The following is a 20,383-nucleotide window of genomic DNA, read 5'->3' on the forward strand; positions in this document are numbered from 1 at the left end:
AAATATATATTAAAAATACACAAGTGGCAATCTACAACACTAAGTGAATGCAAACAAAGATTCATGGCACTTTGGCATAACAGCAAAATCCAGATTTGGTCACTGCCATGTGTACTGTTTCTTATTCCAGGAGATCTAATAATTTTTCTAACCAATCCAAACTGTTTGTCATGACATCTTAATGTGTAGGTGTGTTGTACAAACATTACAAGAAACCTCTGAGCCTCTGCGAAAGAAGCCACAAAGCCTATATACTGTATTTACTTGAATCTAATGTATTTACCTAGAATTTTCTACTTACAGACACATCTGCTTTCGAGCTGCTTAGGTCAACAGCAAGCTAGAACTTTAACCCCGACCTGGGCTTTTAACCAATGACCTCACTGTCAGTGGTGATTTATTGCTGCTTGTTACTAACCAACTGCACCACAGCCCGACCCAAATGCTTTTAATCCTTGTTCTGCTTTTAAATTATATTTTACTATGTCATTTTACTATTTTGCTATGTTCAGTGTATAATTATGTTTTTATCCTGATTTAATTTGACTTGTTGATGATTTGTGTTATCTATGTATTTTATTTTGTTCTGTTGTACTTACCTGGGCTTGGCCCTATGTTAGCCACCCCGAATCCCTTCGGGGAGATGGAGACAGGGTATAAAAATAAAGTTATTATTATTGTTGTTATTATTGAATAAATAATAAATGTTTATTTAAATGCTTTAAATAATTAATATTTAATAAATATTTAAATGCTTTAAATCAGGGGTCCTCAAACTTTTTCAGTGGAGGGTCAGTTCATGGTCCCTCAGAAGGTTGGGGGGCCCGACTATGATGAAATAGTCCAAAATTAGGATTGTTGTTGTTGTGTGCCTTCAAGTTTTTGCAGATTTAGGTCAACCTTAAGTCTAAAGTTTAGGACAGGGGCCGGATAAGTGACCTTGGAGGACTGCATCCAGCCCAGGTTTGGGGACCCCTGATCTAGATGATCTCATAAGACCATAGGTAAGCAAAGAAACCCCTAAAGACCATCTAGATGGTCTCATAAGACCATAGGGTAAGGAAAGGGACCCTCAATGGCCATCTAGATGATCTCATAAAGCCATCCGAAGACCATAGATAAGGAAAGGGATCCTCAAAGACCATCTAGATGGTTTCATAAGACCATAGGTAAAGAAAGGGACCCTCAAAGGCCATCTAGACGGTCTCATAGAACCACAGATAAGCAAAGAGACCTCCAAAGACCAGGTAGACGATCTCATAAGACCATAGATAAGCAAAGAGACCTCCAAAGACCAGGTAGACGATCTCATGACACCAAACTGGGAGGGATAGCTAACACTCCAGAAGACAGGAGCAGAATTCAAAATGATCTTAACAGACTAGAGACTAGGGCTGAAACTAACAAAATGAAGTTCGACAGGGACAAATGCAAGATACTTCACTTCGGCAGAAAAAATGGAATGCAAAGATACAGAATGGCTCGACAGCAGTACGTGTGAAAAAGATCTTGGAGTCCTCATGGACAACAAGTTAAATATGAGCCTACAATGTGATGCGGCTGCTAAAAAAGCCAATGGGATTCTGTCCTGCATCAATAGGGGTATAGCATCTAGATCCAGGGAAGTCATGCTCCCCATGCTCTATTCTGCCTTGGTCAGACCACTTTACCTGGAATCACACTGTGTCCAATTCTGGGCACTGCAATTGAAGGGAGATATTGACAAGCTGGAAAGCGTCCAGAGGAGGGCGACTAAAATGATTAAGGGTCTGGAGAACAAGCCCTATGAGGAGCGGCTTAAAGAGCTGGGCATGTTTAGCCTGCAGAAGAGAAGGCTGAGAGGAGACATGATAGCCATGTACAAATATGTGAGGGGAAGTCATAGGGAGGAGGGAGCAAGCTTGTTTTCTGCTGCCCTGGAAACTAGGACGCAATGGAACAATGGCTTCAAACTACAGGAAAGGAGATTCCACCTGAACATCAGGAAGAACTTCCTCACTGTGAGGGCTGTTCAGCAGTGGGACTCTCTCCCCCGGACTGTGGTGGAGGCTCTTTCTTTGGAGGCTTTTATGCAGAGGCTGGATGGCCATCTGTCGGGTGTGCTTTGAATGCGATTTCCTGCTTCTTGGCAGAATGGGGTTGGACTGGATGGCCCATGAGGTCTCTTCCAACTCTACTATTCTATGATTCTATGATTCATAAGACCATAGATAAGCAAAGAGACCTCCAAAGACCAGGTAGACTTAAGTCAACCCTAAGTCTAAAGTTTAGGACAGGGGCTGGGTAAGTGACCTGGGTAAGGACTGCATCCAGCCCATGGGCCTTAGTTTGGGGACCCCGATCTAGACAATCTCATAAGATCATAGGTAAAGAAAGAGACCCTCAAAGGCCAACTAGACGGTCTCATAGGACCATAGGTAAGGAAAGTGACCTCCAAAAGCCATCTAGACGGTCTCATAAGACCATAGATAAGCAAAGAGGCCTCCAAAGACCATCTAGACGATCTCATAAGACCACAGATAAGCAAAGACCATCTAGACAATCTCACAAGACCACAGATAAGCAGAGATCTCCAAAGACCATCTAGACGATCTCATAAGACCATAGATAAGCAAAGAGACCTCCAAAGACCATCTAGACAATCTCATAAGACCACAGATAAGCAAAGAGACCTCCAAAGACCAGGTAGACTTAGGTCAAGTCTAAAGTTTAGGACAAGGGCCGGGTAAGTGACCTTGGAGGACTGCATCCAGCCCACGGGCCTTAGTTTGGGGACCCCGATCTAGACAATCTCATAAGATCATAGGTATGGAAAGGGACCCTCAAAGGCCATCTAGACGGTCTCATAGGACCATAGGTAAGGAAAGTGACCTCCAAAAGCAATCTAGATGATCTCATAAGACCATAGATAAGCAAATAGACCTCCAAAGACCATCTAGACGATCTCATAAGACCATAGATAAGCAAAGAGACCTCTAAAGACCATCTGGACGATCTCATAAGACCATGGATAAGCAAAGAGACCTCCAAAGACCATCTAGACAATCTCATAAGACCACAGATAAGCAAAGAGACCTCCAAAGACCATCTAGACGATCTCATAAGACCATAGATAAGCAAAGAGACCTCTAAAGACCATCTGGACGATCTCATAAGACCATGGATAAGCAAAGAGACCTCCAAAGACCATCTAGACGATCTCATAAGACCACAGATAAGCAAAGAGACCTCCAAAGACCATCTAGACGATCTCATAAGACCATAGATAAGCAAAGAGACCCCCAAGGACCATCTAGACAATCTCATAAGACCACAGATAAGCAAAGAGACCTATAAGACCAGGTAGACTTAGGTCAAGTCTAAAGTTTAGGACAGAGGCCAGGTAGAGGACCTTGGGGGGCTGCATCCGGCCCACTGGCCTTAGTTTGGGGACTCCTGCTTTAAATGATTAGTAAATAAGCCTACACTGTAGGATTCATGCAGTTTGAAGCACTTTAACTGCAATGGCTCAGTGCTATGGGATTCTGGGGGTTGCCCAGGCCTTTAGGCCTTCTCTGGCAAAGAGGGCCGAATCACCATTTCCAGGATCAAACAGCATGGAGCCATGGCACTTAAAGCGGTTTCTAACCGCATCCATTCCTTCCCCAGTGCAGATCCCACTTCCTCCCACTCGGCGCTGCCTCTTACCCGAATCCGGAGACAATCCGTGCCTGTCAGGCGGAGAAAGCACCGTCTCAGGACCAGGCCTCTTCCTAACCGGAAGCCAGCCAACTTCCGGCTCCCTCTCTGCGCTGTCTGTGTCTCTCATTGGGATGAGCTTTGCATGCATCTTAGCCCCGCCCCCTTCCGCTCCTCTTCCGCCTTTTGCGCGTAGAACGCTATCCGGATGTGAGAAGTCCCGCCTCTTTCCTGTCGTGGCTTCATAGGCTTAGATAAGGAAAAGGGGTCCTCTTTGCATGGGCTGTCTTTCTCAGTGCCTGCGTTGAGGTTTGAGACAGGCGGTCAAAAGAGGCGGCCTCTTTGGCTTGGGGCTTTCCTGACAGGGCGAGGAAGGCGGTTGAGAGAGAGAGACAAGAAGAAGAAGAAAAAGAGAGAGGAAGGGTTTGGGCCACAACAAGGCCGCCTCTCCCTCTGGGCCCTGCAGAGCCATAAAAGTGAGTAAGCATCCTCACCCTCATCCTGAGTCTGGGCATTTTAAAGGGAGTTTGAGAAAAGCAAATGTTTTTGTTTGGGCTTTGGATTCCTTTTAATTCCTGGAAGTGACTCTCAGGTCGCCACACTCCAATTCTGTGCATGTATATCAAGGCAAACCTTTGAATACAGTAGAGTCTCACTTATCCAAGCTAAACAGGCCGGCAGAAGCTTGGATAAGCGAATATCTTGGATAATAAGGAGGGATTAAGGAAAAGCCTATTAAACATCAAATTAGGTTATGATTTTACAAATTAAGCACCAAAACATCATGTTATACAACAAATTTGACAGAAAAAGTAGTTCAATATGCAGTAATGTTATGTTGTAATTACTGTAATTACGAATTTAGCACCAAAATATCACGATATATTGAAAACATTGACTACAAAAATGGCTTGGATTATCCAGAAGCTTGGATAAGTGAGACTCTACTGTATTTATTTATTTATTTCAACATTTGTATCCCGCCCTTTTCACCCAAAAGGGGACTCAGGGCGGCTTACAATAAAACACACGTATATACAAATCTATATCTATATGTATGTTTGTATGTTTGTATGTTTGCATGCGAGTATGTGGCAGCTTTCTGATTGGCCGCCACTGGGATTTGCAGTACCTTCACCCGATTCACCTCCCACAGTCCATTGTGAGCCCCACAAATGACACAACTAGACCAAACTTGGAACAAAGATGCAATGTGGCCCAAATGACTCACTTTAAATGCTGCTGTGGTTTCGGGGACAACCGACCATGGACGATGGGATTTGCAGTATCTTCACTCACTTCCCGACACCACTGCCACCCCCAGCAATGACAAATAAGGACCAAACTTGGTACACAGACCCCCCATGACCTACTCTACATCCTGCCACTGTTTGAAAGGGGATGGGCCATCGATGATGGGATTTCCAATACCTTTACTCATTTCCAGGGAGCACTGCGACTCCCACCAATGTCTGATAAAGACTAAACTTGACACATAGACTCCCCATGATCTACTCAACATCCTAGCATTGTTTGGAGGGTGATGGACCATGGATGATGGGACATGCAATACCTTCACTCACTTCCTGACAGCACTGTGACTCCCACTAATGACGAATAAGGACCAAATTTGGTACACAGAGCCCCCATGACTCACTCTACATCCTGGCACTGTTTGGTGGGGGATAGACCATGGGCGATGGGACTTGCACATGGGAGCTGTAGTTCATCCGCACCACTCCAGCTGACATTGGATTGAGACTACACTTGCAACACAGATAAACAATTCCTTTCTCAAATGACCCGGGCACCACCGGGTCCCCAAGCTAGTATAAGCTGCGAGTTGGTTCTCGCAGAAGCAGAGGAAGCAGGAGGACATTTTTGCTCCCTGGCTTCAGGTAGGACTTGGCTAAGATTTGGCTAAGTTTTTAAACTGAGTTTGGGCTTGGCTCCTGTGGTCAAAGTCTAACTGTTGTGTGACTGTTGTGTTGAAAGAGAGCCAGGTACTTAAGTTGATTGACAGCAGGCATTGTCCCCTGTTAATTGAGTTTCTGGGAAAGCTTTATTTGCCAGTGTGAGTTTCTGCCAGAGCCTGATCCCAGAAGGGCAGTTGGTTCTCGCAGAAGCAGAGGAAGCAGGAGGACATTTTTGCTCCCTGGCTTCAGGTAGGACTTGGCTAAGATTTGGCTAAGATTTTAAACTGAGTTTGGGCTTGGCTCCTGTGGTCAAAGTCTAACTGTTGTGTGACTGTTGTGTTGAAAGAGAGCCAGGTACTTAAGTTGATTGACAGCAGGCATTGTCCCCTGTTAATTGAGTTTCTGGGAAAGCTTTATTTGCCAGTGTGAGTTTCTGCCAGAGCCTGATCCCAGAAGGGCAGTTGGTTCTCGCAGAAGCAGAGGAAGCAGGAGGACATTTTTGCTCCCTGGCTTCAGGTAGGACTTGGCTAAGATTTGGCTAAGATTTTAAACTGAGTTTGGGCTTGGCTCCTGTGGTCAAAGTCTAACTGTTGTGTGACTGTTGTGTTGAAAGAGAGCCAGGTACTTAAGTTGATTGACAGCAGGCATTGTCCCCTGTTAATTGAGTTTCTGGGAAAGCTTTATTTGCCAGTGTGAGTTTCTGCCAGAGCCTGATCCCAGAAGGGCAGTTGGTTCTCGCAAAGGCACCTTTACTAACTATCCTTTGCAGTACATACAGGAAACAAAGCAACATAAACAAATACACAAAGAGGTGGTTTGTTGCAGTTTGCACATAAAGTGTGTGCATATTACTTAACTGTACAAAGATCCCACTTGGCCACCACGCTCACCAAGAGATGCAACAAAAGCAAAACATTCCCATCACATGCACCAGCTGTGGCATGTTCCGCTTTTTCACACAAAAACTAGACAACTACATCTGCTCCAAATGCAAACAGATGACTCTGATGGAGCAGAGGATCCAACAGCTCGAGCACCGTATTAAGACCCTTAAGGACATTCAGGCACTCGAGCTCTTCTTGGACACTGCACAACACGCTGCTGTAGATCAGCAGCCTGCATCACACCAACACCACCAAGACCATGATCAGGAACCTTATGGGGAGATCAACTCAAAGGTAGACAACCCTCAGGCTTGGAAGGAGGTCACCCATAGAAGGAGACGCAGGACCAGGCAGCCTCCGCAGAACTCCTCTGCTCAGCTGCATTTACACAACAGATTTGAAATTCTTACATCATTAACATACAATCAGGAAACACATCTTGTGGAGGACCACAGTTTCTTAGATACCACTCAGTGGACCATCCTGGATCAATGCGCAGGGGATAGCCCTGACGGGGACAGTGCATCACCACAGTCACACTTATGTAATCATGCAAATGCTCCATCCCCAATCATAGACCAGGAGCAACAGGAACATCCTTGGGAGAGTAATGGGCTCTCGGATGTATCTCAATGGATTGTCATTGATGAATGCACTGGGGATGTTGAGGAGGAGGACAACACTTTACACCTACATGATTCACTTCAACAGGAACACTCTTCAGGGGACATACACACTGTCTTGCACAAAAGGGACCCTGTCAATCCTCAAAGGAAACAGGTCTTGGTAGTAGGTGACTCCCTCCTTAGAGGAACGGAAGCCATCATTTCCAGACCGGATGGGATGGCTCGAGAAACATGCTGCCTCCCGGGGGCAAAAATACACCATATCACTCAGAGGCTCAGCAGGCTCCTAAAGCCCCATCACCCTCCCCACCTTATGTTGATTCATGTAGGTACCAATGACACCGCTAGGCATACTTTTCAAAAGATCACAAATGATTTTCGAGCTCTGGGAACAAAGCTAAAACTGTATAATGTACATGTGATCTTTTCATCCCTCCTCCCCGTTGTAGGACATGGCTCTACAAGGGCCGGAAAAATAGTACAGGTCAATAACTGGCTCAGAAAATGGTGTCAAGAGGAGCATTTTGGCTTCCTTGACCATGGTCTACTCTTCCAAGAGGATGGACTACTGGCAAGCGATGGGGTGCATCTCACACAAGTAGGAAAACATCTTTTTGCACACAGACTCACAAACCTCATCAGGCGCACTTTAAACTAAATCCACTGGGGGAGGGGAACAACAGCCTGGCGAACACTATATTACCCACGACCACAGGGAACCGCCGTAAGGCTAAACGGAGGGCTGCACAAACACAGCAAGGACCAAGTACAGAGAGCACAATAATCCCAAATAAACAGTTCGAGGGGAGGTCACAGGGGCTTACATGTCTTTACACTAATGCTCAGAGCATGGGAAATAAGCAAGACGAACTCCAACTCCTAGCACAGCACCACACATACGATGTCATAGGCATCACTGAAACCTGGTGGGATGACTCCCATCACTGGAATTTAACCATTGAGGGCTATAACCTCTTTCACAGAAATAGAACAAAGGGGAGAGGAGGGGGAGTAGCTTTATATGTCAAAAACAGTTACGTTGCAGAAGAAATGCAAGACTGTAATCCGGGAAACCAGCTTGAAAGCATCTGGATAAGAATCAAGGGAACCGGGACTCAAAAAGATCTTGTTGTGGGTGTCTACTACAGACCTCCGAGTCAGGATGAAGGACTTGATGAAGCCTTCTGTCAACAGCTGACCAAACAGGCACAAAGAAGAGATATAGTAGTCATGGGCGATTTCAATTATCCCGATATCTGCTGGAAAACAAACTCAGCCAAGAGTACAAAGTCCAACAAATTCCTCACTTGCCTTGCAGATAATTTTATGGTCCAGAAGGTAGAAGAGGCAACAAGGGGATCAGCAACTCTTGATCTAATCTTAACAAATGTGGAAGACCTGATCAATACAGTTGAAGTGGTTGGATCCTTAGGGGCAAGTGACCATGTGCTCCTGCAGTTTGCAATACAAAGGAATGCTGAAACTAAGACAAGTCAAACACGCATTCTGGACTTTAAGAGAGCTGACTTCCAAAAAATGAAGGAATTACTGAGCGGCATTCCATGGACGCCGATATTAAAAAACAAGGGAGTTAAGGATGGATGGGAGTTTTTCAAAAGTGAAATACTCAAGGCGCAAATGCAAACAGTGCCAACAAAGAAGAAAAATAAGACAAGTGCAAAGAAGCCAGAATGGATGTCCAAAGAACTTCTAACTGAGCTAAAGCTCAAAAGTGACATGCACAAGAAGTGGAAAAGGGGAGAAATCACCAAAGAAGAATTCAAACGTATAGCCAACTCCTGTAGGGAAAAGGTTCGCAAGGCTAAAGCGCAAAATGAGCTCAGGCTTGCCAGGGACATAAAAAACAACAAAAAAGGTTTTTTTGCTTATGTTGGTAGAAAAAGGAAGAAAAAGGAGGCGATAGGGCCACTGCAAGGAGTAGATGGGGTGATGGTGACAGGGGATAGGGAAAAGGCAGAACTGCTTAATGCCTTCTTTGCCTCGGTCTTCTCACAAAAAGAAAGCCATCTTCAACCTCAGCAACATGGAATGGACGAAGGATTGGGGGAAATCCAACCCCAAATAGGGAAACAAGTTGTCCAGGAACACCTGGCCACTCTAAACGAATTCAAGTCCCCAGGGCCAGATCAGCTACATCCAAGAGTATTGAAGGAACTAGCGGAAGTTATTTCAGAACCACTGGCAATCATCTTCGAGAGTTCTTGGAGAACAGGAGAAGTCCCAGCAGATTGGAGGAGGGCGAATGTGGTCCCTATCTTCAAGAAGGGAAAAAAGAACGACCCAAACAATTACCGTCCGGTCAGCCTCACATCAATACCAGGCAAGATTCTGGAAAAGATCATTAAGGAAGTGGTCTGCAAACACTTAGAAACAAATGCGGTCATTGCTAATAGTCAACACGGATTTACCAAAAACAAGTCATGCCAGACTAATCTGATCTCTTTTTTCGATAGAGTTACGAGTTGGGTCGATACAGGGAATGCCGTGGATGTAGCATATCTAGATTTCAGTAAGGCCTTCGACAAAGTCCCCCACGACCTTCTGGCAAACAAACTAGTAAAATGTGGGCTAGACAAAACTACGGTTAGGTGGATCTGTAATTGGCTAAGCGAACGAACCCAAAGGGTGCTCACCAATGCGTCGTCTTCATCATGGAAAGAAGTGACAAGTGGAGTGCCGCAGGGCTCCGTCCTGGGCCCGGTTCTGTTCAACATCTTTATTAACGACTTAGACGAAGGGTTAGAAGGCACGATCATCAAGTTTGCAGATGACACCAAACTCGGAGGGATAGCTAACACTCCAGAAGACAGGAGCAGAATTCAAAACGATCTTGACAGACTAGAGAGATGGGCCGAAACTAACAAAATGAAGTTCAACAGGGACAAATGCAAGATACTTCACTTCGGCAGAAAAAATGGAAATCAAAGATACAGAATGGGGGACGCCTGGCTTGACAGCAGTGTGTGCGAAAAAGATCTTGGAGTCCTCGTGGACAACAAGTTAAACATGAGCCTACAATGTGATGCGGCACCTAAAAAAGCCAATGGGATTTTGGCCTGCATCAATAGGGGAATAACGTCTAGATCCAGGGAAGTCATGCTCCCCCTCTATTCTGCCTTGGTCAGACCACACCTGGAATACTGTGTCCAGTTTTGGGCACCGCAGATGAAGGGAGATGCTGACAAGCTGGAAAGCGTCCAGAGGAGGGCAACTAAAATGATTAAGGGTCTGGAGAACAAGCCCTATGAGGAGAGGCTTAAAGAGCTGGGCATGTTTAGCCTGCAGAAGAGAAGGCTGAGAGGAGACATGATAGCCATGTACAAATATGTGAGGGGAAGTCATAGGGAGGAGGGAGCAAGCTTATTTTCTGCTGCCCTGCAGACTAGGACACGGAACAATGGCTTCAAACTACAGGAAAGGAGATTCCACCTGAACATCAGGAAGAACTTCCTCACTGTGAGGGCTGTTCGGCAGTGGAACTCTCTCCCCCGGGCCGTGGTGGAGGCTCCTTCTTTGGAGGCTTTTAAGCAGAGGCTGGATGGCCATCTGTCGGGGGTGCTTTGAATGCGATTTCCTGCTTCTTAGCGGGGGGTTGGACTAGATGGCCCTTGAGGTCTCTTCCAACTCTACTATTCTATGATTCTATGATTCTATGAAAATACAATACAAATCAATTAAAATAGTTAACTAATTAATGACAGCAACAGTCATAAAATACAATACTAAATAGCAGATAGGCGCAATCAGATCTAAAAATACGAGTCTATCAAATTGAGTTCCAGCACACATTATAATACTTAATGCTTCTAGTGTTGTTCGAAGACCTGGTCCCACAACCAGGTCTTAATTTTCCTATGAAAAGATAAAAGGGAGGGAACCTGCCTGACTTCGCTTGGAAGGGTGTTCCATAGGCGGGGAGCCACCACTGAAAAGGCCCTGTCTCTCGTCCCCGCCAGCTGCACCTGTGAGGCTGGCGGGAGCGAGAGCAGGGCCTCACCTGAAGATCTTAAACTTCGAGGTGGGTCGTAGCTAGAGACACGTTCGTACAGATAAGCTGGAAGTAATTCCCAATTGAAGTTTATGAGGTGCAACTTAGGCCCCTTCTACACTGCCCTGTAAAGTCCAGATTACACAAGCCAACAAGTATTTTTTGTCAGATATAATTTTAGGTCATTCGTAGAGAGTTTTTTTTTGTGCTGAATTCAGATCTGTGTTTGTTTTTTCTCTATTACATGTAGTGTTTGTGATAAGGCTAACTGAATAATGAATGCATTTACACACTGATATCAATAGAATCTGGAGTCCCCAGTGGTGCAGTGGGTTAAACTGCTGAGTTGCTGATCTAGCTGACCGAAAGGTTGGCAGATCGAATCCGGGGAGTGGAGTTAGTTCCCACTATTAGCCCCAGTTTCTGCCAACCTAGCAGTTTGAAAACATGCAAATGTGAGTAGATCAATAGGTACCGCTTCTGCGGGAAGGTAACAGCACTCTGTGCAGTCATGCTGGCCACATAGAATCATAGAGCTGGAAGAGACCTCATGGGCCATCCAGTCCAAACCCCTACCAAGAAGCAGGAAATCACATTCAAAGCACCCCTGAGAGATGGGCATCCAGCCTTTGCTTCAAAGCCTTGGAGGCATCTATGAACAAGGCTGGCTCCTCGGCTTAGAAATGGAGATGAGCACCAACCCCCAGAGTCAGGCACGTCTAGACTTAAAGTTAGGGGAAAACCTTTACCTTAACTATCAATAGAATCTAATTGATATCAGTGTGTAAATGCATTACTTATTTGCTTAACCTCATCTCAACAACTACATGTGATAGAGAAAAAATAAACAGTGCAAAAAACTCTATAAGAATGACCTAAAATTATATCTGATGAAAAATAATTGTTGGTTTGTGGTTAATTATATTCTATTGATATCATTGTGTAAATGCATTAATTATTCAATTAGCTCCATCGCCAAAACCACACATGATAGAGAAAAAATAAACACAGATCTGAATTCAGCATAAAAATCTCAATTTTCCATAACTGATGAAAAATACTTGTTGGTTTGTGTTACAAGAATATGATGTGAAATGTGCAGACTTTACAGTAGTCTGTTGTCTAAGGCTTTCATGGCTGGAATCACTGGGTTGCTGTGAGTTTTTCGGGCTGTGACCATGTTGCAGAAATATTCCCTCCTAACGTTTCACCCACGTCTGTGGCAGGCATCCTCAGAGGTTGTGAGGTATATTGGAAAGTAGGCTACTGAGGTTTATATATCTGTGGAAGGTCCAGGATGGGAGAAAGAACTAGTCTGCTGGAGGAAGTGTGAATGTTGCAATTAATCACTTGATTAGCATTTAATGGCCTTGTAGGAGTCTACCATATACCACACAGCTGTGGACAAGTCTACATAAGGACCACCAAACATAGCAGCATTTCCCAAACACAAATCAAGGAACATGAAAGGCACTGCAGAGGGCAGAGTACTTCAGTCAGAGAAGTCAGCCATAGCAAAGTACTTGATGAACCAACCTGGACACAGAATATTGAGAACACAGAAATGCTGGACCACTATAACAACTACCATGTCAGACTACACAGAGAAGCCATTGAAATCCACAAGCATGTGCACAATTTCAACAGAAAGGAGGAAACCATGAAAATGAATAAAATCTGGCTACCAGTATTTAAACAACTCTAAAATCAGGACAACAAATAAAATATAACACTCTAAAAACAGGGGAATCCCAGACATGAAACAATCAAGGCCAGCTAAGGATTCCCCCAGATAGGAATCAGCTCTGAAGCTGCAAGACCTATGCTAATCAGGTGATTAATTGCAACATTCAAACTTTCTCCAGCAGACTAGAGTCCCACCTTGGACCTTCCACGATATATAAGCCTCAGTAGCCTAGTTTCGAATATACCTCACAACCTCTGAGGATGCTTGCCACAGATGTGGGCGAAACATCAGGAAAGAATGCTGCTGGAACATGGCCATACAGCCCGAAAAATTCACAGTAGTCTGCTGTAATATACCATTTGCCATATTTTAAAAAGTTCACATGATGGGAAAAAATAAAGATATACGGTATTTAAAATCAGCATAAAAATTAAATTAACCTGTGCTACTCTCATTTCTGATGATTACAAAAAGTTTGATTTTGTTGGCTTGTGTTATCAAAGCAGATCATCCACATGATAAAGGGTTCTTTGGTAGAATGGAACCTGCATTCTGCCTTGGTCAGACCACACCTGGAATCACACTATGTCCAGTTCTGGGCACCGCAGTTGAAGGGAGATGTTGACAAACTGGGATGTGTTCAGAGGAGAGCGACTAAAATGATCAAGGGGCTGGAGAACAAGCCCTATAAGGAGCGGCTTAAAGAGCTGGGCATGTTTAGCCTGCAGAAGAGAAGGCTAAGAGGGGACACGATGGCCATGTATAAATGTGTGAAGGGAAATCATAGAGAGGAGGGAGCAAGATTGTTTTCTGCTGCCCTGGAGACTAGGACACGGAATAATTCTTGCCAGCTGGGGGATGAAAAGATCTAAGAATCCATCAGATGGACTTGAGGGATTAATGTGGCTTCTGACATATAAATTTTGTAAAACCTTTACAAGTGCCAGGAATGTAAAAGAAGAGGAGGATCAAAATGTACAACGTCAGTAGAAGATTCAGGTGCATAAAATGTACTCAAACACTTAAATGACACATTTCTACAAAGTGTCCCCTGTCACGCAGCCTGGAACTTTTCCCTGCTTTTTTCTAAGCTTATGAAGAACATTTAAAGAAAGGAGAAACAAGTGCATTCATAGCTACCAACCAAGTGTGCAGTCTTGCTTTTCATGAGAGCTGGTTGGGTTGTAGGTGAGGAGCTGCCAGCCCTCCTGGTTTTGGATGTTGGGGCGAGGAGTATCCGGGTGAATCCTTTCCTGGGAATCTTTAGCAGTGGCTGGAAGGAAACCATGGATGGTGCACATCTGTAGCTGAACAGCATGTCCTTGTCCAGAGTGCAAGGGGGATATGGCCTGTGCTGCCTTCCATGAAGTTTTCTTTAACAAACAGATCCGTCTGATTATTTTCTTCAGAGCTGCTGCATACTAGACATGTCCTGTAGCTCATGAAGAGAGAATCGGGCTTGGTGCCTCAGTGCCGCTCCTTTGTCTAACATGCTGGCTACCAGAGCTGTGGCGTGTTGTTGGCTGAGTGCCTAGCGTCTGCTGAGACTGGGGTGTTTCTTTCTGCCATTGGACAAACTTAACTGAAGTGGGTGATCCTTTAGAAGCTTCCTTTTGTGGCTGGTTGTGACTGGGCAATTCTGTGCTTTGGCCTGATGGGCAAGGCCAGCCCTTGGTAGAAAGAGAGCTCAGCTGGAGGTCAGCCCTTCCAGGGGCGCAGGGCTGGTTCTTGGGTGGCAGGAACTGCAGCTGCCCTCACTTCTCTCGTCCCAGCTTTGTTGTGGATAATTCAGCAAAAGACAAGGAGGAAATATGGTTAGTAAGTTGGCAGAATCTGGTTTTTCAGTGAGTTATGTTTGTGTATTTATTTTCCTTGCCTCAGTGATTTGAGTCTAATATTTGTTACCTTTTTCTTTACTTTTCTCCGTCGTGGCCCCCCCGGCTTTGGAACTCGCTCCCTAGAGAGATCAGGCAGGCCCCTACCCTCCTCTCCTTCCTTAGGAGCTTAAAAACCTGGCTCTTTCAAAAGGCATTTGATACTTAATTTGGAGTCGGACTGATCTATCTGCCCATTTTATAATAACCCCATTCTCGAGGTGTTGCCAATGCTACATTGCACTTTGTGCATTTCAACTGTGAAATTACCTTCCCCATTTTGGCGCATTTCGGCACATGTTGCACTTTGCCTGGGTTCTATGAATTAGTCTCCAGTGTTAATATTGTATGTTTTATGTTGATTTTAAAGACTGTTTTTACTGTAATTGATGTTTTTATTGGATAACTGTTTTATTGCTGTGTTTTGATATTTGATTGTTTTATCAGGCAAGGCCCCATGTAAGCCGCCCCGAGTCCCTTTGGGGAGATGGGGTGGGGTATAAAAATAAAGTTATTATTATTATTATTATTATTATTATTATTATTATTATTATTATTACTCCAGAAAATATGGCAATGGTCTTGTTGCATCCTTATTGGTTTATTAACCTCCACCTAGGCAATTTTTTAAAAAAAATATTGGTTGCTTTAATCTCTGAGGTATGTTCTAGATTCAGTCTCTCCTTCTCCCTTCCTCCTTTTTATGCTGCAAGAGACACAACTACATTGAAAACTATTTTGCTTTGTATTGCAATATATTTTACCAGAGCGAGAATGAAAGACTTCCCTGGTCTCACAGCAAAAGTTACTTTGCATGTAATGGCAGCCATGACCAAATTCTTAGAGGGAATTTTGCTCTCCATAATGATCTTTTTTGTATGTAGAAGTTTGAATACATTCAGTTAACTATTAGTTAGGAGTAAATTAGAAAGCATTGGGGGAGGGGGCAAATGAAGAACATTTTGTTACAGCAGCTATTTATTGGAATTGTTTTCAACTGGTAATTCCTGATTATATGTAGAAAAGATGCAGGAAATGGATGGAGTGAAACTTAATCTAGACTGCATTGGAAAAGCTAAGATGAAGGAGCATGAGCAGTTTTGCATGCAGCACAAAACCTTTATATGGAATCATGCATAAATATTTCCAAAAAGTAGCATTAATGCTAGATCAATTTATGTTCTAAAACAGAAAAAAGAACTATCCTCGATTGACAACTGGATTCTTAGAAGTTCTAGAACTGGCAAAAAAAGGGCAAGTTATTTTGTTTGATCTAGATTCTAGAAGTCAACTGGCAATTTTTCAAAAGAATGGGAACGATTAATGTCATTTATAAAGAAAAGAGAACATGTAAAAATGCTTGCTTGTTTTGAAGATTAGATGAGATATTGAAATAGTAAGATAGAGTAAAGAAATTGTTCAAGATAAAAAGTTAATGGGATGACCGTGATTATATTTTCATCATATGTCTTTAAGATGCGAAGTGATGGGAAGTCAATTTTAACTCTATTTTTTATGGTCATTGTTTTTAGGTAGAGAGTGGAAGAGTTAATTTTAATAGGTGTACTGGTGATATATGTGACATACTGCTTCCTGGGAATTATTTTGCTGAAATATGTATCTAAATATATGGAAAAGCGAAGGTGGAGGAGCATGAGCAGTAATTGCATGCAGCACCAAACTATGGCTTAGCATTATGCATGAATGTGGCCAATAGGTGGCATTAATACAGTAACTAACCAGCTTCCATCCAGGCACAGGGATATACCTGTAGTTCACCTGTTCACAGAAAAGTCCTTTCAGTTTACTGATTTACTGAATGGGCTTTGGCACCTCTTCTTACATAGCCAGGGCCCCATGACTTGTCTTCCTGCTTTCTGCTGCCTGAACTACCTTGACAGGATTGCTTCCCCTTCCTAATAAAAAGAGCATATGGATTTGAAACTTCTTTCAAAAACTACAATAAGATAAAGTGGGTTTAAGAGATGTTTCAAAAATGCTGCGGTCTCTCACTTAGAGCTCTACATTCTGTTTGGGGAACCAGTGGCTGTCCAGTGGTGGATGAGCCCCACTTGATCACAGACCCGACCCCCTCCCTTTGCTGTACCTACTTACATGGCTGGGTTCCAAGTCCTGGAGTATGTGGCTTCTCCCACTTTGTGCCTCAGTTTCTCCTTTGAGGAGCATGGCAGCAATGCTTACTTCTCAAGACAGCAGTTTTGGTGTGCATTTTCATCTTCTGTTAGCAAGCCTTGTTTAATAGGGAAGGGATTGGGTAGATTCTCTGTTTGTAAGGGAAAAAAAGTTCTGCAATTGCCCAGCGGCCAGAGTTCTAGGAGTACTCTTGACTCTCCTGGGAAGTTCTAATGAAAAAGAAGCCAAAGGGGCATCATGCACAGCTATGTGCGTCAAATAGAAATCCCAATCAAGTGGTCCTTGATAAACCGAGAACCCAGGGAAACCGACTGAGAGTATTGTGCATTCAGAAGAGACAAAAGAAGGCCCTGTTCTGTACCGCACTCCAGGCAGATGGTGAATTGCTCCTTAGGCTATGCTGTGATATTGAGCCTTTTAAGACTATTGGCTAATTCATCAAGCTCAGGGGTGGGCAACACGGGGTATTTTTTGGCCCCGTGATCTCAGATTCTTCTGGACTGTCTTTTTAAAGCATGAAGGTTGAGCAGAAATTCTCCTTTTAAGTAGGTTCTGGGCCACACCTACATATCTTATTTTTAAAAAACGGAAATGATACATTTGGTGGACTACTTTGATCCAATCTTGTTTGGGTTTTATTTGGGGGGTGCATTTTTGATACAATACACAATTCTTTGAAGGGTCCTGAGGTCAGAAATGTTACTTCTAGATCCAGCCATGTTGCATGCCTTTGGTTTTCCCTTGTTAAGATGGTAGGTGAGTAGGTGGGTATTTCATTTAGTTTTTTAAGGTGACCTTTCATGCTGGCCATAGTTTAAGTGGTTGTAAGAATGCCCAGGCAGGGATGAAATGAAGATAAGTTTCATGCTTAGTTGTTACCTATCCTGATGAATGAAGGACTACAATAGCAGCTGGTAGATGATACCAGTGAACAAGAGAATGCTGATAGGGAATGGGAAAACCAGAACAGATAGCAAGATGAGAGAAATCTTGGCTGTGAAACAGAGAACAGAAGTGTGACAGTGACACACCAGAGCAGCATCGACTCCTACACAGATGTGTGCAGCAAAGGAGAGTCTTCCTTTTGTGCATAGGAGCAGAAGATGGATATACATGGAAAGGGGACTTAGTTGTGCAATGAGGGGGTGAGTGATGGAAGTGACCCAGAACTGAAATAAACTAACCTCCTTCTGTTACCAGACAGCAGCATCCTCAGCTCCTCCATGTGTTGCTATGGTTACCTTTTCAATGAAGCAGGATATATTGATCTACAGTTTCTGTTGTTGAGCTGTAAAAGAGAAAGATAGAGAAGAAAGAAGAATGGTTTCGTACAACATCTCTGTCAAACGGTCTCCGCATGTTCTTGCAGCAGCTGCAGCTTTGCTCCCACAGCGAGGCTTTTTCAACTACGGCTGGAATTCTGAAATGCTGCAGTTTGTCAGTGCGCAGGTGCATACTTCTTGACTGGAGCGGGGTCCTAGTGCCAAGTGGATCACCGTTTTCTGTGTGGAGAAGGGAGCCAAGTTTCTCTGAGTTCCTCAGCTCCCCTGAAGGCCAAAATAACTGAAGGAAGGGCCTCCTCCTTCAACCCCTTTGACTCAATGCATAAGCTGCCAGAACTGGGGCAGAGAGCCTTTGGTCCTCAAGATGATAGTGGAGTACAACTCTCCAATGCCCAAAGCCAGTACCCATGCTGGTTGCAGCTCATGGGATTTGAAGGACAGCAGCATTTTGAAATCTGCATGCTCCTTACTCTTGTGTTAAAAGCCTGGGCCATTAGCCCCAGCTGAGCAGCTCCTTAGCAGGAAGGAAGGAGTTTCTTTTGGGTGGCCTGTCCTTGTCTTTTGATAGTATACTTCCTTACCTGGTACAATTACGTCATTTATGTCCCACCTTTCTATAGACACAGAACCGAAAAACAGCTCACAACAAGCTTGCCCTGATAAGTGCCAGCTGCTGATTGGAGCAGCACTAAAGTTTCTATGTGCCTGTTTGCATTTGTCAGATGTACATTTGATTGGTTACATATGTGAGAAAAAGTTACACAGATGACAATACAGCTGCAATTGAAGACTTTGGGTTTTTTAAAATCCTGTGATGAAGTAGAACTTTTAATACTTGACTGCAGTTTAACATGCGCTTCAGAGGCACATGCTCTGGCTTGTGTGCTCCAAGCCAGAAATAGACTTCAGGTCTGTCCTTCCAGTGTTTCCTTTTTTGGATGATTCATGTGGACCCTGGAGGATTCTGAGGCCAAAATGTGGCTCCCAGTTCCACCATAGATGCTCATCTTTGATTTATGGTAATTAAGATATATGTGTGGCTCCTTGTTCTGTCCAGAGATCTCTAAATGGTGAAAAAGAAAACTTTCCTGATGCAGTGAAAGCTTGGGAGGCCTTGGGAGGTTGTCCTTTTTATTTTATTCCTCAGCTATTAGAGCCTTGCTAAAGGCCAGTGTGGGGTGGTGACTGAGTATTGTACCACAGCTCTGAATACCAGACTTTGAATTCCCAGTTGGCATTGAACCTCAGAGGATTGGAAAGACACACTCTAATGAACTAATAAACTAATTCTGTCAAGAAAGCCCATGATAGATTCACTGTAGGTTGCAATAAGTTTGAATGGCATGAAAGGCACAGAACAGCAACAATAACAAAAGGTCACTCCCCAGGCCATTGATTTATACCAGGAAATAAATGGGAGGCCAGTGCACCTATTTCATCTTAGTTGATTACATGTTCTGGGTATGTAATCATTCATAAATAACACTTCCATTTGGATTACAGCAGTTTAGAGCATTGGTTTTCAACCTGTGGATCCCCAGATGTTTTGGCCTTCAACTCCCATAAATCCTAACAGCTGGTAAACTGGGTGGGAATTCTGGGAGTTGTAGGCCAAAACACCTGAGGACCCATAGGTTGAGAACCACTGGTTTAGATTATGGTGTCGTTATCCAGATGTGATGTTTTATCATGTACAGATCTGGTTTAAAAAAAAATACCCTAAAGCCATTGTTGCTACAGGTAGGCTTCCTTCGTTTTAAGTCAGCCTCTGATCTTTATTCTCTGCCCTATTTTTACCACACAGTGCTCACAATACCTTATATATTGAAGTAGAAATTCTAAACCTAGTAAAAGTGTTTATAGCCAAGAGAGGCCTCTGATCTCTCTAGCCAGAGAATGACCTTCAAATATATCCTCCAATCAAAAGAATTAGTTGAAAATGCAATTTGATAGGCCACTGTTTTTTATCACCTCAATCTGATGTCATTTTCAACATGACAAGGAGAACAGATATAGCTAAATACAAGATCTTGCTCCCTGGGAGTAACCTTAATTTCATAATGAAGAAAAAGTTAGCCCTGTCACCTTTTCAGACAAATGAGTATTGGAAAATTGCTTGGCAAGATAGAGTGCAAAACTGCTAAATTCAATGTTAAACACAGAAAAATGTGAACTTTTCCCCTATTTAATTTAGAAAGAACTTTTAAAGTATGAAGGCAAAACAGGCGTTTTCAGATTTTTATGTGTTTATGTGGCTGTAGACATGGATCAT

At 43.6% G+C, this 20,383-nt stretch overlaps 2 protein-coding genes across 6 annotated transcripts in view; one reads left to right on the top strand and one right to left on the bottom strand.

Annotated features, from left to right (window-relative positions):
• Positions 1-18,724, bottom strand: part of LOC103281007 (uncharacterized) — a 23,818-nt gene extending 5,094 nt beyond the window's left edge. Inside the window, exons 1-2 of one of the 4 annotated variants that reach the window (XM_062981935.1) lie at positions 18,013-18,724; positions 13,945-14,572 (exon numbers count right to left, since the gene is read on the bottom strand). In XM_062981935.1, the coding sequence (XP_062838005.1) occupies positions 13,945-14,101 (157 nt within the window). In that variant the 5' untranslated portion in view covers positions 14,102-14,572; positions 18,013-18,724. Of the gene's footprint in view, positions 1-3,687; positions 3,965-13,944; positions 14,573-18,012 lie in introns of those variants that run through there. The other 3 variants (XM_008121614.2, XM_008121615.2, XM_008121613.2) reach the window with 3 other exon arrangements.
• The window catches only part of dctn1 (dynactin subunit 1), a 63,616-nt gene continuing 47,255 nt past the window's right edge, over positions 4,023-20,383 (top strand). Inside the window, exon 1 of one of the 2 annotated variants that reach the window (XM_008121610.3) lies at positions 4,023-4,154. Coding sequence is in view for 1 of the 2 variants with exons in the window: in XM_008121607.3 (XP_008119814.1) it covers positions 14,612-14,614 (3 nt within the window). In the remaining variant the exon portion in view is untranslated. Of the gene's footprint in view, positions 4,155-14,596; positions 14,615-20,383 lie in introns of those variants that run through there. The other variant, XM_008121607.3, reaches the window with a different exon arrangement.

Source organism: Anolis carolinensis, chromosome 5 (assembly GCF_035594765.1).
Source record: "Anolis carolinensis isolate JA03-04 chromosome 5, rAnoCar3.1.pri, whole genome shotgun sequence".
In the NCBI taxonomy this organism is placed as follows: Eukaryota; Metazoa; Chordata; class Lepidosauria; order Squamata; family Dactyloidae; genus Anolis; species Anolis carolinensis.